This window comes from Triturus cristatus, chromosome 10 (assembly GCF_964204655.1).
Source record: "Triturus cristatus chromosome 10, aTriCri1.1, whole genome shotgun sequence".
NCBI lineage: Eukaryota > Metazoa > Chordata > Amphibia > Caudata > Salamandridae > Triturus > Triturus cristatus.
The window spans coordinates 15,391,551-15,415,743 of record NC_140593.1 but is presented as its reverse complement, the minus strand read 5'-3'; the positions used below and the strand labels follow the sequence as shown (position 1 = coordinate 15,415,743).

At 43.3% G+C, this 24,193-nt stretch overlaps 1 protein-coding gene across 1 annotated transcript in view; it reads right to left on the bottom strand.

Moving 5' to 3' along the window:
• LOC146788729 (vomeronasal type-2 receptor 26-like) overlaps positions 1–24,193 on the bottom strand; it is a 192,494-nt gene that overhangs the window by 46,453 nt on the left and 121,848 nt on the right. The window contains exon 3 of the mRNA XM_085630948.1: positions 9,621–9,744. Coding sequence (XP_085487074.1) covers positions 9,621–9,744 — 124 coding nt within the window. The remainder of the gene's footprint in view (positions 1–9,620; positions 9,745–24,193) is intronic.

The following is a 24,193-nucleotide window of genomic DNA, read 5'->3' as shown; positions in this document are numbered from 1 at the left end:
GCTGGATCTGTGGATTGCTACCACATGCCACTGGACATTCTATCCCTTTCATCCCTTCGCCCTTCTCTGTCCATGGCTCCTGCCTCGCTTGGCTAATCCTCCTGCAAGAAAGTTACAAGGACAATGCCACTTCCGGCAAAACTGTGTCGCACTTCTATCATGGGTTCTGGCTGAACCAAACTGGAAAAACCTCTGCCCCCTTTTGTCCTTTAAGATCAAACACCTCTTTCCATATGGACATCCCTGCCAAGGAGCGAGTTGAAATGCAGGTGTTCAACAACCCAGCCAGACCCACCTTCTCTTACCTCCGGAAATGAACGGCCGCCACCCTAACAGTGGCCCTATCCGTCGTCAACATCACAGGTCTGGTGTGCCTCGAAGGCCTAGGAACACAGCCGGTAGGCCACAGTTCCTGTCTCATCACCCGAACATTGGACTCAGTTGACCCACCCTCCTTTGTTACCTCCCCAAATATGTACTTCGTCTGTGGTACTAAGGCCTACACCTGGCTTCCGAAAGGTTGGGGAGGCACCTGTTACATCGCTTTTATCCTTCCTCCAACATATGTGGCTCCAGCAAACCATCACCGGCAGAAACGTGCAAAGGACATTGTACAAGCCGACTCCACTGGAGCACAGTTCATGGATGCAGTAAAGGGACTTGTTCCACTGTGGGGTCCAATGGCAAACAGCCGTGCCATCCGGCACCTGACCCAGGCAGTCGAAACCACAATGAACATTACAGCCGGCATCCTCACCAACAACACCGCTGAGCTTCAGGCCGTCCGCCTGGTAGCTCTTCAGAACCGCCTCGTTCTAGACGTGGTTCTGGCTGATCGTGGAGGAGCATGCCGCATCATTGGGTCCAGCTGTTGTACCTACGTACCGGATAACTCACCCTCAGTCTACAAGGCGATTGAACACCTCCACAGACTTTCCGCAGAGGTTCATCAGGAGCAAGAAGGATGGTCGCTTGGGAGTTGGTTTTGGGACACTATTAAAAGTTGGGGGTGGAGGTTGTTTACGTTTATCCTAATACCGATTGTGGTACTGTGTGGATGCTGTCTGGGGATTCAATGCTTGCCACCTCTATGTTCACTTTTCACAAACTGCATCTGCCCTAAGACTCTGAACTTTGAAGCAGAACAAATGAAAGCCCTGTATGAAATAGAAGTACGAGGTATTATGGGGATAGATCCAAACTAAACAAGCTGGCGAGATATGTTAAAAGGGAGGACTGTGGAAATTTAGTTCGTAACTGAACATTATCTGCGCCATCTTGTCTCTCCCCAAGCGCCGCACGCAGAAAACGCGCAACGGCCATTTTAGGCACCATGACCTCATTGCCGATCGCCAGCGCGTCCCCCTGGCGCTGCGAACATCCCCCCGCGCGCTGACCACCCCCACTCTCTCATACATGGGCCATAAACTCACTCCTTCTGCGCGACCCTGCCATGGAACCACATCCCGCGCCTGACCAACACCTCCTTTCATCCCATACATGGTCATACATCCTTTTGATAACCCCCTTCCTCTGCGCCCAATTGTCCGAACCGATCCCAGGCCATCACCTAGCCCGGTGGATGCAGTTTATTGCCCCTACTGTAAGGGAAACACCTCACATCAAAGGGATTACAGTAGATCAAGGCCCCCACCCCCTGAGACCCGACCAGTCGCACACACCCCCTGGAATTGGCGGAATGTCCAGCTGTGTGATAGCCATCTCCTACTGTGGGTGGGGTGGGGACTTCTACTGTAGATATGTGTGGGAACGAGCTTGAAGTGGGGGTTCCAAGGATGTCTTTCCGTACATCAAAGTCTCAATAAGAATGTACCACGTGTAATAAAGCAATAAACCTGTGTATAAGAGGCCAGGCCTCAGAGATGTGGTTAGAGCACCTCGAGACGATACCTGGCTGTCCGATCTGATGTGTTCTGCTCCGACGGAATAAAAGTTTGTTTCCTGCCTTCCAGTCTCCGGCGCCTGCCTCTTTTGTTGGTTAATCATCGAATGGTATAAGAGGCGATTACCACCGGGCAATACTTGAAAGGTTATCGACTGAAACTGCCGCTACCATTTAACAGTCACCTTTCCAGTGTATGGGGCATTTGAATGTAGATGTGGGTTCTTTTATTGATGTGACTCAGTACCTGATGCAAGCACCGCAACTGGCTTGTCTGAGAGATGGCCACATGGTCACTGGAGTCCCTTTGGAATGACCAGGTCGCAAAGAAATGGAGAGCATAAAGTACCTTGAGATATGCTGGCATGGCATGGGAGCACCAGGTCACAGAGTCAAGTTCTTGCTCCCACTCACATACCATCTCCAAGATGACTTCCGGAGGGAAGCGGTATCTGGCCCTGACGTCGTGGCTGGACATCACAAATAGGTTTATCTGTTGTATTGAGGAAATATGAATTTGATGATCAGTTATGTCCCCTATCTTAGACCCCAACGGCTCCATGTACATGCTACAAGTACATGTATGTTCCCTCCAGTTCCAGTTATGAAGACGCAAATACATGTGCGTCCACCGTTAACATGTCCTCTTTCAGATCCGCCATGAATGGGTCGGATATTCCGTTCCTAAGTATGAAAGGCCACCGACTTTATGTGGTTCACTTCCCCATTTTACAGTTCAGGCGAGTAGGCCCTGAATTCTGCCATCAAGCCTTTTCCTGCCTTCTACCTCTGAAAGCTCCAGTCTGAGCTCGCATCTGTATCCATGAACTTTGTCCTACTCCCTGCGCGGCTAACGGTGCCTGACTCGGCCTGTTGCCTGCCAAAAACTGTATTTCACCTTCAAGATTATCTGCTCCGCTCCTCATCCAATGCATTCCTGTCTAGTAGTTTAGGTAAACATTCTTCCAGCTACCGAGCAAAGGGCCCGGCCTCACTGTCCTCATGCAAGTAATTCATAGCCCCTGTTACCATGGAAGATTCCTGCCCCCTCGCATCTCATGTAGACACTTAGACGCTTGTACACGCACTAACAGTCAGTATAGAATAGATTCCGTCCGAGAGACCTTTCCTTTTGGATAACACAGTTCTTTAAACATAAGATATTAGATATGATTTGGGATTAGGTTGACCTGACCCCCCAGACTTCTGTCTCCACATGTAGAGCTAAATGTCAAGTCCCCTTCACCCTCTAGTTGCACGTCAATCACACGTCATGCGGCTGCGCGCGCATCTCTGCCAAGTATTTCTGCTGACATTGCAGGATTCTCTTATGGATCCACCCACTTGTGACATCATGTTTAATGACGTTTCTAGTTTACGCCTTTTTTCATTACATATGTGTATTCTTATCTGTATTATCAGCTGTTACGCCTCCTGCATCTGTCTCAATGTAATTCTTTTCATATAAATATCTTTACTTGTCAATAATGTATTGCCTTCCCTTCCTGAACCTTCGTGGTGATGGAATTTGATGCCTATGGTTCGAACCATTATTCCTTTGTAGAGGAATAAAGCCTTTCAGAACCTCTAATACCACGGATTCTGCCTCTTATTTTTACTGAGTTATTCTTACTAGACTTTACCGCATAAAAATAGTATAGGTAATTAAATATTTACCACAGTATGAATATCTCCTCTACTCTCCTCCTCTTTCTCCTCCACAAATCTTCCCGCCGCATAGCAAGGGGCAGAGCAACAAACACATTCAGCGACATTTTGGAAGATTTGTGTGTGTCTGCCCTGCTTTCATACATGCTGCATGGCTGGGATTGGCTGTTGGGCTGAAGTGTTTCAGCTGGAGCATGGTGGGGGCGTGGTAGGCACTTGGACAGGTGTTTAACATTGATGAAAGTGATCATCCGGCCCAAATTCAAGATTCCGGCCTGAATTCAGAGATTCTGGCCCGGAAGTGGAGATTCCAGCCCAGGAGCGTGAAATCCGCTCTCAGTATGGAAATTCCGCTGCGGGTGCTGAGATTCAGGCCCAAGTGCGGACGTTCAGATAGGAGTCGTAAGTGATTTCTGTGAATACCAAATATCGTAAATTTAGACTTTTGTCTCAGATTACTTTTGTGAATCGGGCCCAAGGATTTTGTTTTCATGAACCTAAAAGATGGCTTCAATAACAGTGCGTGACATCACCTAACCTAGTTTGAGGTTATAGTATGAAATAAATAACACAACGCCATACCACTACACTCAAAATGATTCATCTACATAATTACACCCTACTCAATCCACATAAATACACCACACATAAAACCACTGTCAAATAGCAACAATCCACATACATACTCCAGGCCATTCCACATAGTTCCAATCAGCATAATTCCACCCAACACCATAGAGTTTTACACAACACAATTCAACTCCACACATTTCCATTCCACACCACAGAATTCAACACCAAACCACAACATTCAACTCTACAACACAAATACATAACACACCACATACATTCAGTCCATACCACAGGATTCCACATCATGCCACTAAATTCAACAGCACACCACATAATTAAAGTCCACTATACACCACTCCACATCAGAAAATACCATTCCACCTAATTACACTACATTACGCACAGTTCCACTCCAAATAACTCCAGCACACTCAATACCACATAATTACTTTCTACATAATTCCACTGCACACCGTGCCACATAATTTCACTACACAAATCCACACCACACAAATCAACCACACACAATTCCACAACTAGCAATACCGAATAAACCCACATAATTCCACTGCATGCATCTACTCCACTCCAAAACTCATGGGTAAAATACATTGTCATTAACAACGCCAATAGCTCTAACTCTCACAAATGCCGATGCTTGTTTTCTTCTATTGCTTTCATACCTCATGCACTAGGCCTCAGGTCAGGGGAACCTCTTCGGCGAGTGTTACAAAGATGTGAGAATCTAGCTTAGGTGGGCTGCTTTGGACTCAAGACCCTGATTACAGGTACAGGGCTACATTTAGATCACTGTCAAAACCCGTCTGCACAGGGATCAGAATTATGAGTTGCGTGATAACTAACTATCACACCCTCAAGTTTTCCCCGGATTCAACTAGCCGGGTCAAAGCTACTGATATTTATCATTGAAATAATGGCAGCTATTCACCAGTGCATGCAGATTTCGGTGGATTCAGCATCAAAATCCGCATGTTAATCCCCAAAAACTTGTGATCAGGAGATATTTATCGCACCTGATAAAAACCAAATCTGCAGATCAGTTCCTCTCAGGTGCGATACATATTACACAAGGTATGAGGCCCCTCATAATGAGGGCCAGTCCCCTAATCTAAATTATACTATGAGAAACAGCTTGCTGTGTATTGTTAGGAACACCTGACCATACTCTGATTCATGTGTTTTCTCGGGTGGTAGTAGCGCCTTCTTAATGTTAAGAGCACTAAGGATAGAAATGTTCATCAATTCAAGCAGAACCATTTGCATCTCACCAAAGGAAGATATGTCTGGTTGAAGCTCGAAAGGATGGTAGGAGTAAAAGAGATAATAAAGAGTCACTGGGACTATCCACTGCCACTTGGTGCACAACAGAGGAGTCAAAGATGTCTCTGATCTCTTCTGATTTGAGACCAGTGAGGTGATGAAGGTCTTCTGGAAATGATCTCCCCTATGTTAGGGAGTAATTAAAGACATGGCAGTTTGATCAACTCTAATTTAATCAGTCCGATTAGGTATTTTCCAGAATAAAGAGTGCTGCTTTTTGAGGAAAATGGGGAGAAGTTTTGAATCCACAGTGCTCCTGCTGATTGGGGGACCCTCAATTTACCATATTATGGGGAAAGGGATGGAATGACAAAATCAGGGGATGGACCAAAATGGGGCCCACACCTAGAGATATTCCTGAAGACCATGGGATTGGTAGACTTGTGGTGAATGGAGCATCTGGAAGCCTGTCAATACACCTATAACTTCACCCAAAATGGATCCATGTGTAGATTAGACTACTTCTACTACTCCCATGCATTAAAATATCAATTAGGATGTTTTCAACACTTGAGATGCACTCACGATGCATATATGATAATTTACTACTGACAGTAATTCTGCAGACAGACATGAAGAGATCAAGGGGCAGTGGAAATTGCACCCCTGGGAGCTAGCAGCCTGGAGAATGAGAAACTTGTGTTGGTGGCCATAACCCAATCATTTCAGGTAGATAAAAGAAATTCAGGGGAATCTAGGACAAAGGCAGAGACTGTCAAGCATAGCAGAAGCCTCTATGACACATTTGGAGACCCTATACAGAGCTAGAGGGTTGGTTACTTCCTGGTGCGCTGTGATCATATCACTTGGGGGTAGACTTCCCATTGTAACGTATAGTGAATTTTTCAATTATGCTTTAAAAAAACTAATTTTAATAAATATTTTTATTGTAAGTATTAACATACATTAATAATACATGTGGATTTTATCAAACATGTTGCAGCACAATTACGTTAATTTTGAATTTAATATTTGATTAATTTAAATATATTAAATTGTATTTAAATCTATTTTTAAAGATTTCATTTTTAAAATTCCACCCTAAAGTAACATGATTATATTATTTATTATGTATATAAGTTACCAAAAGTTATGTGCAAAACCATTTAAATCAATTAATTAAAAAAAATGAAAGTACCATGCATTATTCCATTTAAAGAGTTGTTCAAATATTTTATAATAAAATAATATTCATTTTGAATTAATATAGGTTGTTGTATTAAACAATTACATATGCATTTGAATATATTTTAAAATTCAAAGTACATTAATTTCTTTTAATATCATTTGCTGTTTAATATTATTTTTAATACCTGCCACCGTTATTGCTATAGGAATGTTGCAGTACCAGTGGTTGGCTGTGCGTGGTGCTGAGAGTACTTGAGGCCTAAGCTAGAGAATATTTAGAACTGCTTTTGGGCCTTCTGAAGTGTGGTTTGTGATTAGCAATGGCCTTACTCTTTCATGGGTGCATGTTTGTCCGTACTTAAACCCCTCCTTAAACTTCCCTTAACTCCTCCTTAATCTTCTCTAGACACTTCCCATTTTGTAATAAGTGTTCACCATTTTCCAGTAGTTTCTCCCTGTCTCTGCCCCACATTTACAACAAAAACATAGCTTTATGTGTAGGAAGATCTCATCCACCAAGACAGAGATCTCCGCTTTTAATCAATAACGTAGACCTCTGGCTGGAGTTTGGTGAGAAGTGTTTTATATTATGTGAGTAGTACTATTGTATGTGCTTTAAAATGCAGCTTTGAATCGGCCTGAATTGACCTGAAGATAAACATCTTTGTCTGATGTTTGATCTTGTCTAAAACTCCTCCTCAGCCCCTTGTGTCTCTCCTAGTTTATCTATCCTAATTGTTTAATATAGGAGGTGTTTGCTTCTCCTCCTCTGATTCAAATCTCTGTGTTTTTACACTTCAGATCAGTCTCCTGCTCACATTTTCAGGTGGTCTAATAGAGTGTATAGTGACAGAAGCAGTTTCAAATGAGAGACAGAAAAGATAAAAGAGAGATGAAAGAAAGTCAGATAGAGAGAGGAGGAGAGCACAAAAGAGAGATACAGAGCGGAAGAGTGAGGTGAAAAGGGAGAAGAGAGAGAAGCCAACGATGAAGTGAGGAAGAGAAAGAGTCAAATGGAAAATAAATCAGTGTAGGAAGAGAGAGAGAGACAGGGATGTAAAGGGAGAAAGTGAAAACATGGAAAGAGAGGGATAGAGACATAGAGAATTATACAAAAGGGAAAATAGGATAGCTAGACTCACAGTGACAGACATAAGACGGATATGGTGCAAGGAGGGGCCAGGAGGAATAAGAGAGAGCACACGGCACAGAGCGAGCAGAAAGGTCCAGAGAGATCTCTGTGCTGACAGATGAAGAGGGTCTAGTGAGTGGTTCATGATCCTGAAAACTGAAGGAAAGGGAGAGAAGGTCTTTCACTGAGGGGTTGAGATAGGGCTAGCTTCTTCTTTGTGGTTGTCCAGTGCAACAATCTTGGTTGGGCCCCCTCATGACCGTCTTCATAGATTTCCACACTGCCACCTGCCAATGACGCCGCCTTCATCTCTCTTTACCCCCTATCTGACATGTATTTATAACGCTATTCATCCCAATGTAGACTGTCCTAGTGCTTTACACCACAAACATATTATACAGAGACAATGAGCCATACAAGTATGTCAATCAGTGCATAGGAAATGTTATTTAAGACAATGATGACTAAAAGGTGTAGGAGTCAGGTGTCATCCACAATGGTAGGCATTACACTTTAGAGTGCGTGGTCTGGAGCAATAGGATATGACGCTGTTGCTCTCTCCTCTAGTGCTTGCATACCTTAGCTGCCTTGAGCCAACGCACACACACTTGCACCATTGTGCAAAGGTACTTGAGTGATGTAAAACTTAGGGTTTATACTGGAAAGTTACACTTTCAGCACTTTCTGTGTTTGACAAACGTTAACCATCTGCCACTTTGTATGAGTGTTGTACTGTGCAGCACTTACGTTCATTTCAAAAGGTTTGGAGAAAATATATACTTTTTTACTTTACACCTGCCTCATGTCATCAAGAACTCTATTAGAGATCACAATCTATGGGTAAGTGCACAATTTCTTTAGGTGAGTGCACAGTAAAGTCCATGTGCCACCCATGGTTTGCTTCTGTTCCTAAATAATGTATAGTGCTTCTTTGTGTTACTTAGGGCTACTCTCCAATGCAATAGAATTTGTGCTGGAAAGTAAGCCCAAAACAATACTTTGCACCAGGTTTGAATCACTTTTGTGATGCAAGCTATGCACAGAGTCTTTGTAAATCTGCCCATACATGTAACGCATGATTGAGGAGTCAAGCATTGCTCCCCACAGGATGCCTTTTTAGCAATGGTGGAATAACACAGGATTGAGAAGAAGAAAACAATTAGGTTCTAAACCTCTGCCTTTCAATTTGCCAATTTGCCTGCAAGACGTTGATGCCAGTTCATAGCTCAATGCGTTATATGTGGTCACAGAAGGATCTATGTGATAAAAGCAATTACCCACTAAGCTAGCTACATAACATACTCATCTGTGATACGCATGTCATATGTTGTGTTTTGAAGCAGGAACATTAACCCTCTTTGCTACTATATCATAAATCAAAACTGTGATAGATACATCTAAGATCCATCCCTCAAGTGCATTAACCACCACAGTTATCATGCTATTAAAAATATCCTCTAAAAATGATGCTCACAAAAATATCTCTGCAGGATGCTCTTATCTCGGTTCAGCCTGCCATGCAGAGGGCACTTTGTTGACCTTGGTGCCTAGTGTGCCAATACCAGCCGCTCCACCTCAAAACTGGTACTGGTTTGGCAGAATGGAGTGAGAGAGAGAATGCATGTAAGAAATATGTGGTTTAATCATGGACCATGGACTAATTCTAGCTTTGGCAGATCCTAAAATTTATATAATTGTTCTGTTCAAATAATTTTATTTCCATGTGACTAACATGGTGAACATATGTTTAGTAAATATGTACACGTGAATGGGGCTATTCATAAAGGAAACTTACACTTGTGAGTAAAGTACACATCTTTTCATTTGGGTCTTTTAAAAGAATCTTTGGTTGGCATGCTGTGTTTTATCACCTACCAGTCTTATTGGTAATCTCTCCCTCTGGGCAGAGTGCGCAGCTGTAGCAACAGACAGGTTGCCCCTTTAGAGGGACCTTCCGGTATCCAGGAAGGCAACTCTCACTGCATACAGAGTGAGGGACCTGGAAAGGGAGAGAAGAAGGAGATGTGTCAGAGATCAACTAGGGAAGAGATAAAGGAAAAATGTGACATTACCACACACCCTGTGGACTCAGGAAGAATTTGTATATTTTCTTGTTAGAAATGAGGTCTCAAGTTGGTAGAGGTATGGAGCCTAGTCAGAGAAAGCTAGATACACACTAAAAGATAACATTTGCACACTCTCTGGTAGCTTGTTACAGAGCACTCAGGTGCATCTAAAGAGGCAATGTGTAAAGTTTTTGTGCTCCACAAAAAGACTCCACAAAGGTTTAGAAAACTAGAGAATAATTTTAGAAATAAATCAAGACCAAATGATAAAAATCCAATAGGTAGAAGTTGAATCATGAATATTTAAAGAATAAAAAGAGCTCTAGTGCTTAGAAGCAATAAGCGCCTATAGGGGTTATCATGTAGTGCTGGACCTGGGCAAAGTCAAAAGTTCAGGCTGACTGTGATGGAGTGCAGGCCAGAGACAAGAGCCACCCAGGCCCGCTAGTCAGAGTTCAGTGATCCTGGTCACAACAGCGAGATGCAGGATGCAGATGAAGGATGCGTAGATTTCTCACCTACAGTTGAGGTGATCTGTCAATTTTTTTCATGCAGTGGCAGCGATGCGTTGGGTCTGTTGAGCAAAGTACTGGTTCCGAGTGCTGAAGTTCTAAAGTGGATCCGCCGGGTTGATCAACGGTAGAGAGACACTATTCTCCAAACAGTGGCAGCGATGCTTTGGTTCTGAAGTGGTGGTTCAGGACATGATGCAGCAGTTCTGAGTGTGATGTGCCAATGTCTAATCCCTACTCCTGCAATAGGGACAATGTGCCAGATATGCTACACAGAGATGAGAGATTGATCATTTTCTCTGGTGCAAGTATCTGAGTCCACTTCCAGTGAACCAGGCACAGTAGCAGGGATAGAGACTTTAATATCCATGAGTGTCAAGCAACAGAAGACAAGCCAATAAGTCCTTGAAGATCACTTCAGTTGCAAGGCAGATTGCAGCTTTCTTCAACAGTAGCAGAGATCAGCAGGTCACAGGGCAACACAGCATAAAAGCAAGCCTTCCAGGTCAACCTATCCAGCAGAGTGTCAGTCCTTGATGAAGCACCGCAGTTCTTCTGACACAATGTCCAGTTGAAGGCTCAGAAGTGTCTGTTTTGGTGTGGTCAGAGACCCAGAACATATACCCAGTTGTGCCTTTGAAGATGGGGTGACTTCCAAGAAGGGTCTTTGAAGTGCACTAAGGTCCTTTCTTCCTAGGTCTGGCTCTAGACTATTATCAGGGGGTAATCAGTCCTCTGTGTGCGGATTGGGTACCGCCCATTCAGGTGTAAGTGTCAGCCCCTCCCTGCCTTCCTGAGCAAGAAGAGCAATCAGAATGTAGATTAGTATTCCTAATCCTTCTGTGTTTGTGACTATCTAGGGGGAATGCACAAAGTGTAGCTGTCACCAACCCCAGACCTGCATTGGAGACAGGCTGCAAGCATACAGAGTTGTAAGAGCAGAGAAATGTCCACTTTCTAAAAGTGGTATTTCTAAAATAGTAATGTTAAATCCAACCTTACCAGTAAAGAGGATTTATAATTGTCATTCCAAAGACGTGAAACAGGACACAGCACTCCTTTCTAATCAGGAAGGACAGCTTAGATGTGTATAAAGGAATTTCCAATGTTATCCTATGAGAGTAGTAGGCCTCATAGTAGTGAAAAATGAATTTAGGGGTGCTTCACTACCAGGACATGCAAAATTTTAAAGTACGTGTCCTACCTTTTACTTAAACAGCAACCTGCCATATGGGCTACCTAGTGCTTATGTTGGGGGGGAGCTTAAGGCATAGAAAAGGGTTTTAAACACCAAGTTGAAGTGGCAGTAAAACTGCACAGACAGGCTCTGCAGTGACAGACCTGAGACTTGTTTACAGGGCTACTTGTGTGGATGGCACAACCATCACTGCGGGCCCACTAGTAGCACCTAATTTACAGGTCCTGGGTATATGGTACACCACTTTACAAGGTACAAACAAGTAAATAAAATAGGCCAATTGTGTATACACCAATTTTACTATGTTTAGGGAAGGAGCCCATGCACTTCAGCACTGGTCAGCAGTGGTAAAGTGCTTAGAGTCCTAAGGCCAACAAAATGAATCAGCAAAAAGATGAGGTAAGCAGGAAAAACGCTTGAGGGAAGCCCAACCTAGGGCTGACAGGTCTAACATTGATCATCTGGGAGATCAGAGAAGAAATAAATGAAGGTCTGATCATAGCATCAGTGTGAGAGAGCCAGGAAAGGGTAGATAAGTGGCAGATATGATAACACCAATGTGAGGGATTCAGGGAGTGGGAGATGCAGGGCATATGTGATAATAACATCAGTGTGAGGGATCCAGGGAGGAAGAAAATGAGGCAGATGTGATTGAATCAGTATGAGAGATGCAGAGAGACTGAGATGTGAGGCAGATGTGGTAATGTTACTGTGAGGGATTTAGAAAGTAAGATATGTGAGGCAGATGAGATAATATCAGTGTCAGTGAACGGAGGACGAAATATCAAAGGGAACCTGGTATAATTGAGCCAGGGTCTTCATGGGGAAGAAACACAGGGTACATGAATATTATTATAGAGCCAGGAAGTCTGAGGACAATGGACTAAAGGACAACACTAAACGACCTAGCATCCAAAGGAGGAGGCACAGGGCTTCCAATCCACAGACCAACTCGAATGTATAGGTAAAGCTTACACATGCAGACCCTTAACAAGTGTCAAACTACTTTAGAAATAAGATTTTCTTCAGAGTAAACATACTTGTTTGAGGGGACTGACACGATTTTACTGACCCATTCTGACCTGGGAAATGGTGAAGCTCGACATCAGTCAAGGACCGGTGCAAATCCATTTACAGAGCGGGAATGTTCAGGAACCTGCCCCAACATTGGTGAAAATGCAGAGACAATGATTTTTTCCCATGCAAAATATTTTCTGTATTGAAAAAAATCAAAACAATTAGCACGTATCACAGACAGACGCAGGGAAAGGGAAATAGTTTTCACTTTGCCCTTGTGTCTGTCTGTAGTGAATTCCTGTTCCACAATTGCGGGTGGGGCTGTGATCGTGGAACAGGAATTCAATTAATCAGACCACCAAGGCTTTGTTTTTAGTTGTGGGTGCTGTCTGCTAGTTCGGCCATTTTTTTCAGCAGACCTGTCCCTCGGGAGAGGGGGGAATTAGAACCCTCTAGACACCAAGGATGACATTTTGGAAATTACTGCGGTGAGCGTTCCCTTGGACAAGGGTTGCTCCCGTTTGGGGCTTTTCATTTTTGCATTCCAACCCGAGGGTATATCAGTCATTTCTAGGCTGATCTGCTCTCTGAGTGAGACAAGAGCCCACTAGCATCAGGGAATTATGTTTTGAAGGTGAGTGACCCCTTGGGTAAGGGTCACTCCTCTTCACCATTGTTTTCTTTATATTCTACCCTCCCACAAATCTGGATGAGTTTCATAAGGAGGCCATTGTTGTCTTCATATTAGTCTACTTGTCCCTTGTTGGCAAAGGCTATATTTCCTGCAACCATGAGTCGTGATCAGTATTTGCTTCTGCTTCAGATGTTGCATTTTGTTGATAATGCTTCTGCATTACATAGGGTAACCCTGATTGTGACCTTCTCTATGTTCCGTGACAAGAAATAGCTGTGGATGAGTCTTTGGTCCTGTTCAAGGATTGTTTGGTTTTTAGGCAGAACATTCCTAGCAAGAGAGCATGGTATAGAATAATGATGTATATGCTGTCTGGGAGCAGTACTGATATGTCAATAATGTCAGGGTGTACAGTGGTAGGGATTTTTTTATTGAGCCTACTGGTTTTCTTCCACTTTTGGGGTCAGTGAGATTATTGTGTGGGAACTGGGTAGAGGACTGTTGGAAAGTGCTTTATTAGTAGTGATACATAGGGACCTAACACTAGTAATAAGGCCATAAACACAATAAAAGGTTCATTCAAGATCTTAATAGAATTATTCCATTGCTTATTCCTGATAGCTGACTGTGAGCAGGCAGGCATAACTTAGAAGACATGTGTGTAAAGCATTTAAAAACACCTTAAATTAGTAAGGCACAACACACAATACAAATCCAACTCCAGTTTATATGAATAGATTACATTTGTATGATCAAATACATTCCAAATTGACAGAAATGCAATGTAGGGAACCAGAGTTATGATTTTGAAAGAATTAACACATTCTAGTGCCAACTAGGGACATCTGGTCGCACTTTCCAGGAACAAAGTCAAAGTTTGAGGCCAAATGTAATGGAGGGTGGGTCGGATACACTAAGTGGGAGGCCTTGGTCAAAAGTTTACTTTCCGAACTTAGAAACGTTTTTGGGGCTTCTCCTCTTGTTGTTGAGAAAGGATCTTCTTCAAGCCAGATCTGCGTTGACTTCATCAGCTTTATTCTGGCCGGGCTCTGGTCAACTACTGCAAGTCTCATCAGTGGCTGGAGTTCGGGAGCTTTAAGCGGGATGAACCTGAAGTTCAGGCCTGGTTGCAGTTTGACATTGGCAGTTTGACTCTTGTCAATAGGTCGGTCATCTGATTGTTTCTAAAAGTTGCTCCAAACTTATCTTAATTTATGGAACTTCTTTGTGAAGTTCCTCTTGTAGGTTCAAAGTGTTTAAAACACCAATCCAAGGGTCAAGAAGCTCTGAGATGGTCCTCAGGATGTTGGAACTACATTTCCCGCAATGCACCTGGCCAAATCCTTAACAGTCCGATTGACACACTTCAACTGTGTCCTTCTTGGTGGAGATGACGCAGGTGGAGCTCTGTTAACCTGTTGCTTTCAGGGAGTTCACTCCTTCCACTTTCTAAAGCAAGACAAAGTCCTTAAGACTGTAGTTCTAAGTGTGCAGCAAATGCATTCATCCAGAGTGCAATCCTTTGGGGGTACAGGCCAGGGTACCAGCAAAGCAGTCCGTCTTCTCCTTGCAGTTCAGGCAGGGATCTGAGTTGCTTGGCATCTCTCCCATATCTGTTCAGAGATCCTGGACATCAAGCAGATGGGTACCCTTGACTTATAAGGTGCACGGTGGCACTCAGGTGTATGACCACTTCCTCCAAAATGTGATATATTCTTGGCCAAGAAAGCATTATTCTTCCAAAATGGAAAAACGTTCCCCTGAAGGGTTAGATCAGGGTAAGCCATCCAGCTGGTTTGGCTAAGTTTCCCTAAAACACCCTTCTATCCCCCTCACTATTCTAATTACTGTGGCTCCTTTTTGGCTGGGTATACAGGATGTGGGGGTGGTACCGTGCCACCCTAATATGTCATTCTTCCTTTGAAGAACAGTTTGGCTATTCCAGCCCCATCCTGTCTTGAGCTCTGCAGCTTGCAGTTCTCCTCCCACAGTAAATTCTTTGTCTCTAAAAAGAAAGTTCTGTAACTTATTTGCTGTAATAGCTATCACAAATATAACAATTGTTCGATTTATGATATTGTTTTAAGTCTCTGAATTATATTTGTAGGTCACTCCTATGAATAGGTATACTTTATATTAGTACTCCCATGTTAGCCTACTGAGCCCATGTGATACAATGGGTAAAACAAAATTGGCAGCTTGCCCTCATCAGGGCATAAAAAACTCTTTTATAATGTCCTTACTTATAATTACAAGGCACCCTACCTCTGGGGCACCTAGGGGAGCCCTTAGGTGGGACTTATATGCAAACATAAGGTAGCTGGAGACTTTGGAAGAACCGTTAATTCTAAAGTCAAATTTGCATATCATTTTAATATAAAGGCAGCCTGAAAAGAAGGGCTGCTTTTAAAATTGACAGCAGGCAACACAGTAGTGCACACTTAAGCACATTAAGTCTACTGGGCCTCTAAACCTTCATGCCCTGTTATATACAAGGGACTTACAAAGAGGATGCCATGACTGGATCGAACTGAAAGAAAACCTCTATACTGACCTATCTAATTACAGTATTTGCCAAAAGCTCATACATAAGACATGTCCCCATATACAAAATCTTATCACGTGTTTATTTCATGAAATTTTATTTCATGTGTTTATCAAAAATATAAATATTTTTTTATATATATTTTTTGTTCTTTTTTTTGCGCTCATAAAGTCATCATATAAAAACATACATATATTGCAAATTCTTATAAGATATGCACATTTGAGGTACAAATTAACCCCACAGACAACCATCATACCTGCATTCTCACCTATCAGCCTGTCCAACCATACTTTCATGCATACATACAACACAAAAGTGACAATGAAAAGGGATCCTATATGGTTTGACTTCTACAAAGACACTTGATAATATTATTATTCCTCTCATCAGATTCTTCTTTTATCTGTGCCTCTGGGGACTGTCCTGATCAACAATGATTTAGTCTTTAGCAGTGCCCGTGATACCGAAACTGAGACCGGAAATGGTGTTGCTTCATGCCCCACTTGAATGCGGTTCCGGTATCACAGGCACTACTATGTTGAAATATTTCTCCTAAATCATTGTTGATCAGGACAGTCCCCAGGTTAATGTATGTTATTATTGTTTTTACAGATAACCCCCGTCCACTCTTTTCGTGTTATGGATCTAAATCTGTTTTTGGTTCTGATGAAGGTGGTGTGAATAACTTCCCACCAAAACGTGTGTGGACCATTTCCCGAAATGTCTGATTTGTAAGTTACTAAAAACTTCATTCATATGTGTGTGTTCTCCAGACATTAGGCGAATGTTGTAGGAGTCACTGTCTTGGAAGAAACTTATTTGCACCTCGTGCAGCAGGGGTGAAGTCTGCGGTAGCATGGTTTAGTATTGATCCTATTACTGACAGCACATCAGGGGAGGTATCTGTGCAGTTGTTAGTTATTCCACTGCCGCCTCTTTTATGTAATAGGGGGTGGAAGTTGCTGTTCATTTGTTTCATGAGGCAACCTTCAATGCTTTTGTCATGTTTAAGGATTGCTCTCCAGATTCAAAGATGACTTTAGTTCAGTTTCAGCCATCTGTAATAGATAGCCTTGTATTACCCTGAGAGCCCCTCTAATCCTGGGCAATGTGTGACCGCATGTTTTAATTTGCACTACACGCAACTCAAGCTTTGAACACAACCATGAAAGCAAAAATGAACTGACTGCTCTGTATCTTTTTCCATGTTTTTATCAGCTTCATGGTTGGTGGTTATTTGAAGTATTTAGTTAGTACAGTTGTATTTGTAGTCTCAGTTGGTTTTTCATCTCCTTCAAATTGGTTGCTGTTTTCTTATTTGTTAAAAAAAGTGATGGCAGTGTGTGTGGACTGGCACTTGGCAGGTGGTATGTGTGGACTGGCACATGGCTGGTGGTGTGTGTAGATTGGTGTATGCCCTTTGATGTGAATAGACTGGTGCATGACTGGCAGTGTGTATAGACTGGCTGGCTTTTGGTTGGTGGTGTGTGTGGACTGGCACTTGGCTGGTGGTGTGCGTGGACTGGTGTTTGGTTAGCAGTGTGTATCGACAAGTGGTTTGTGTGTTCTCTCATTTGGCTGATAGTGTGTGTATGTTGTGACAAGCTGCAAGTCATTACACAGATACAAAGCCACTGAAATGCGAGTCCACACATTCCACCAGCATTCATGTGGCGTGATAATTATAACTGCCATCTGGTTCGTGGTATGTGCACTGACGGTATACTTATTCCAACAGGTGGTGTGTGTGTAGTGACCTGCTGGTGATTACTACACACACACACATTGCCAGTCAAACACACTTACATACACTTAATCAGTTGTCAGGAAGTGTGACTGCTGTGTCAGTCTGGTGTTACAACAAACAATTGATGGACGGAATGCTGACAATGCAGACATTCTCCCCCAGTCAAGAGATCTGGGTTAAATCCATCGTTCTTTTGCCCACTACACCACCCCAGTTTAGACATGGCCATATGCAAATCAGTCTTGACCCTGTGCCTCATGGGAACAGTCCAGCCCGAACTGCCAAGCCATGTCTTCCCTGGACCTGAATCAAGCATCCTAGGACCGGTTTCTGGCTATCAGCCGTCATCAGCCAGGATAGCTTGACTCCAGTGGCGTAGTGAGCACGGGTCCCACGTCTGGGAATACCCATCCCACTTAGGGCGAAAAGCGTTACAACAAACAATTGATGGACGGAATGCTGACAATGCAGACATTCTCCCCCAGTCAAGAGATCTGGGTTAAATCCATCGTTCTTTTGCCCACTACACCACCCCAGTTTAGACATGGCCATATGCAAATCAGTCTTGACCCTGTGCCTCATGGGAACAGTCCAGCCCGAACTGCCAAGCCATGTCTTCCCTGGACCTGAATAAAGCATCCTAGGACCGGTTTCTGGCTATCAGCCGTCATCAGCCAGGATAGCTTGACTCCAGTGGCGTAGTGAGCACGGGTCCCACGTCTGGGAATACCCATCCCACTTAGGGCGAAAAGCGTTACAACAAACAATTGATGGACGGAATGCTGACAATGCAGACATTCTCCCCCAGTCAAGAGATCTGGGTTAAATCCATCGTTCTTTTGCCCACTACACCACCCCAGTTTAGACATGGCCATATGCAAATCAGTCTTGACCCTGTGCCTCATGGGAACAGTCCAGCCCGAACTGCCAAGCCATGTCTTCCCTGGACCTGAATCAAGCATCCTAGGACCGGTTTCTGGCTATCAGCCGTCATCAGCCAGGATAGCTTGACTCCAGTGGCGTAGTGAGCACGGGTCCCACGTCTGGGAACGATGGATTTAACCCAGATCTCTTGACTGGGGGAGAATGTATGCATTGTCAGCATTCCGTCCATCATTTGTTTGTTGTAACGCTTTTCGCCCTAAGTGGGATGGGTATTCCCAGACGTGGGACCCGTGCTCACTACGCCACTGGAGTCAAGCTATCCTGGCTGATGACGGCTGATAGCCAGAAACCGGTCCTAGGATGCTTGATTCCGGTCCAGGGAAGACATGGCTTGGCAGTTCGGGCTGGACTGTTCCCATGAGGCACAGGGTCAAGACTGATTTGCATATGGCCATGTCTGAACTGGGGTGGTGTAGTGGGCAAAAGAACGATGGATTTAACCCAGATCTCTTGACTGGGGGAGAATGTATGCATTGTCAGCATTCCGTCCATCATTTGTTTGTTGTAACGCTTTTCGCCCTAAGTGGGATGGGTATTCCCAGACGTGGGACCCGTGCTCACTACGCCACTGGAGTCAAGCTATCCTGGCTGATGACGGCTGATAGCCAGAAACCGGTCCTAGGATGCTTGATTCCGGTCCAGGGAAGACATGGCTTGGCAGTTCGGGCTGGACTGTTCCCATGAGGCACAGGGTCAAGACTGATTTGCATATGGCCATGTCTGAACTGGGGTGGTGTAGTGGGCAAAAGAACGATGGATTTAACCCAGATCTCTTGACTGGGGGAGAATGTATGCATTGTCAGCATTCCGTCCATCATTTGTTTGTTGTAACGCGTGTCAGTCTGGTGGGCATATGAAAAAGATGGGCCTTTGAAAGGCACTATTTGTTTTTGTGAGTGTTGTAATGCGTTGGGCCCAGGGATGGCAGTGTGAATGGTTTTGTGTGTGTGATGCATGGAAGGTGTGTGACTGGCCTGCAAAGGGGTTGGTGTCTTATTGTGGTTCACTATTCTGAACTTTCAATTATTTTATTAACATTGTATGCAATTTGTGTGTAATCTTTGTTAATAAACTTTACATTTTGAACTTTTTGCCTGCCTGTATGTGTGTGTACTTGAGTAGATGATTGTGTAGTAATATTTGACTTTTCTGTCTTTGTCTTTTCTCTAGGAAAAGTCTACCAAATCTAAATATTTTGTTGTAAATGAGACACCAGGGGTCTCAAATGTGGCTTTTGTGGATCTCAAAATTACGGGAATCTGCCGGGAGCCTCACATTTCCTGTCAACCAGAGTTCCCATACATTTCCAGGTAAAAATTGTACCTCATCTATCTGGGTAGGACCAAGTGCCCACAAAAAGGTGGGGTCCAAGACGCAATGTGGCAACATCAACAAAAGGGGTCGTCTCCGTTTTTGGGCCTGGGTTCAGTGGCTACGTAGGAAAACCTACTCAACCCAGGCTTTTGAGAAAACTAGACACCCAGCAGAGCAGAGGGTGGTATGCCTCTCATAGACCCCACAACGTTTTCTTATGTATAATGCTCTGAAAATATCTGACTAACATAGCAACTTTCCTTGCATTTCTGTGACGTATACTTTCAGAATCAGAAGAATCTACAAAATACCCACCACCCAGAGTTTCCCCACTTGTCCCAATAAAAATGATGCCCTGCTTGCAGGGCTGGGCATCACACCCACAACAGGAACAGATCAAACTAACATTAAGGGGAGTCCTCGGGAAGGGACACTCATTGACCTTCATTTGATCTGTTCCTGTCGTGGGCACTAGGTCCAGCCACACAAGTGGGCAACAATGTTTTTGTGATGAGTGGAGAGTGCTCCATGGAAGGAAATGTGTGGATTCCTTATGATTCCATAAGTTTATGTCACAGAAATAAAAGGAAAATGCTCAATATTAGATAAAGATTGAGGTTTGCTTGGGATCTTGGAATAGTGGATGTTAGAAACTATTTGCTCCCTGCAGATTCCAGAACATTCAATTTGTTTTCAGTGGAAAAATGTCATGTGTGTGAATGTTGTCTTTTAGGTTTTTTCCTGTTGCAGGCACTACCCCTACCCACACAAGTGAGGTACTATTTTTATTGGGAAACGTAGGGGAATGGTAGGAAAGTAGTTGTTCTCTACAGATTCCAGATCTTTCCTTTATGTGATTTTTAGTCAAAGTTTTAGGTTTGCAAGGGCTGCTGGATAAGAAGGTCTGGTGAGAGCCACGCAATTCACCCCACCCTGGACTCCCGCAGGTGTTTAGTTTTCAAACATTTACAGGTTTGCTGGGTTTTCCTAGGTTTTGCTGACCTAGGGCCCATAATCTAACGCTATCCACATTGCAAAACAATTATCATGTCTATGTTGAATTCTGGTGCCTTTCCTGTCTTGGCCACTAGCCCTATTGAAATAGGTGTGGCTTTTTGGTATAACACCCTGGTGAGAGCCATTGAAGTTACCCCGCTCTGAATTCCTCCAGGTATCTATTTTTCAAAAATGTGCAGGTTCGTTAGGCTTACTGAGGCGCCCGCTGAGCTAGGCCAACATCCACAATTAACCACATTGTAAAAAAGGGTCAGTTTTCAGTGGAAAAATGTGATGTGTCCATGGTGATTTTTTGGGCCCTTTATTATCATGGGCACTATGCCTACCCACACAAGTTTGGAACCATTTGTATTGAGAAACTTGGAGAAACACAATAATATAAAGATTTGGCTACTACCAATTGTATTTATCTGCATTTGTACCTTCCAAATGTAAGCCAGTGTCTGAGACAGAAGACATTTTGAGCAATGACCTTTAATTCATGTTAGTATGGGTACCCACAAAATCAGAGATGTGCACATAACTACTGTTTCTGAATTACATATCTTGTGCCCATTTTATAAGTGCATAAATGTCCTTGATACCTATGCTTCGCTCTTCATATTTTACCATGTGAATTGCTCTATACCTGTGACACTATGAAAACACATCGCAAGGTGCAGCTTAGTGATTTGCTCTTGGTACATAGAGTTCTTGGAAAAGCCACAAGCCCTATATATCCCGCAATCAGAAGAGTCTAGCAGATGTATTGGTATATTGTTTTTGCAAATCGGTCATCATGATGAAAAGTTCCAAATTAAAACGCTGTCACAAATGGCCATTTTTTCCTATTAATTTTCAATATTTTATTTTTATTTCAACAGTTAGTTTATTTGGGAAAACATTGAGGCATCTACACAAATGACCCTTTGCTGAATTTTGAATTGTGTCTACTTTTCAGAAATCTTTAGCTCTCCAAGATCCCCTATTGGATTCACAGCATTTTCTACCACAAACTGGAAGAAGGATGAATGAACAAAAATTAGTAAAAAAGGGCTATGTCTTTGAAAAATTCCAAACCTGTGCTAACAAATAGTTTTTTATTCAGATCTGCATGTTTCTGAAAGCTGGGAAAATTGTGATTTCAGTACCTTTTGTTTTTGCCTGCTTTGGGGGGAAATAACAGGCACTTGTTTGCGGAGCACTTTATCCTTTTTTACAAAAAATTCAAAGTTTAGATATATTTTGCTTATTTTCTCAGTCCTTTCTAGGGAAATCCACAAACGTTGGGTACCTTTCGAATCCCAGGATGCACATTTAGGTGGAAACATAGTTATGGAGGCCTAAGCGCAAACTATCCCAGCTAGCCAAAAAAAGACTTATCACTGGGGTAAAGTCCAAGCAGCAGAAACGTTGTGTGCATCACGTTATGGAGCATCAATCATCTGCTGCATTTTCAGCAGTCATCGTTAATAACTCAAATGGAGAATCTGTCATAGAAGTGTAGATTCTGAAAGTATTTAAGTACCTTCCGGCTCAGCGCCTGTTTCTTTCTGTTTTTTATTTATTTATTTTTTATTTGAAAAGTTTTATATGGCGCTGGCCAGACGCTTTACATGAATTAGGACATTGTTTCAGAACATTGTTACATCAGTTACAGTTGCAGTTACCAGTATATGCTTAGGAGAAAACCGTGAGCTTACACAAAAATATAAGATATTAGCGCATAGCATATCCAAGACACACGTCATATGAGCAATGGAAGGTTGTGGGGGAAAGGTAAACAGGGGAGAGGAGAGCAGACAGTCAGGGAGATCTGAAGGGAGAAAGTACTCCTGGGGGAACAAAGCAGTCGAAGAGAGAGACAGATAAAACCGTAAAGAACCGTGAAAATAAATGTCCGATGTCCGGCTGGGTAGGTGACGGCCGAGGGGGTGAGCCAGAGCCAGACTCCGCTATAACTGCATAGGACAGCTCCACCGGGCAGCGGCCAAGGGTACTCGGGCTCCACGGAAGTAGAAACAGTTGTAGTTTCAGCTCGTGGGGCATCGTCATAGTTCCATAGAAGGCATCAGTGCCGGTGTTGATGGTTTGTAAATCGAACAATTAGAATGTTAAACTAAGCGTGGAGATCGGATATGGTTCCATTGCAATTAGGAGGAAAGCATTGATACAGAGGTGTTTTGCTAGTAGAGATGCCACCTGAACGTTTTTTACTTGCATGACCAGTATTTTAATGTCCAATCTGGTACACAAATTAGGAAAATCACCTAAAGCTAGTTTTTTCTAGGCCTGGGCTAAAATTCTGTTCCGTTCGCGGAAATTGCGATATTTTTGCATTTTTGCATTCCGCGGAAAGCGCGAAAATGTCAAACTTCCACATTCCGCAGCTTAGCGATAATTTGTTTCTTACTCGCGCTGTAAAAAAATACATTCTCGCGTTCGCGCTATCGCCTTACCTGAATCCCCGCGTTCGCCGAAAAGTTTTCCCGACGCGGTCGCGTTCTCCACGAGATGTTGGATTTTGGTAGCCATTTTGCGCTGTCTCGCGACAGTTTGCGGCCGCATTAACGTCATTTGTCGCGCGATCACGTCATTTGTCGCACGATCACGTCTTTCTTCTTGCGATCATGCACCGCGCGAGTATGAGAAGATTGAGATCTCGAACACGTCATTCTACATCACGAGCCAGAGGATGAGGACGCGAACACGTCATATCCAACGCGACAGGGACAAAGAAGAGAACGCGATCATGTCATTTTCGACACGCCGGCGGAAGTAATGTGAAGCTCGAGAACTCAACAACGTAAAATTTTCAATTTGGAGAGGAATATCGGCTCTACCAGCATGAAACCTTCTGCAAATGCTGATTTTGGATGAAAACAACACCTTACATTGACATTTGGCTTTCCTTTTTTGTGCAAGGGGTCATTTTTTTAAAAGGTGGAGAGAGGGAGGAAGTGACACAGAATCTCCAACTTCCTGTTCCTGTCCAGCAGGCCCCTCCCAGAGCTTTGTCCATCTCCTGCTCATTCTGCCTTTGGATCTGGAGCTGGAAAGATCACTCTTTTTGTCTGCTGCATCATTGCAATTGGATTTGAGGATTTTAGGAATAGGATATTTTACAAGTAAGTGGTTGTTGTGTTTGTTTGATTGTGGGCATTGCAGTTGTTGTAACTACAATTTATTTTTGATAATTAATTATCATCATTCCTTTTTTTTTTTTTTAATTTTGTGGGTTGTAGTAGTAGGCCCGAGCTAGCCATGGGCATGGCCTCATGGGTGTGTGTGTGCATGATGAAGCAACTGTTCCTTTTGTTGTTTTTTGAATGTATTTCATTTTCAAGCACATTTAGGGCATGGATGGCATTGGATTGAGTTGGGGAAGTGTGCTTTTTGGGGGTGGCCTTTGTGATGTTGTTGGGCCTGGCCATGTGGCTGGTGGCCATTTTGAAGCCTAGGCCTGCAAGC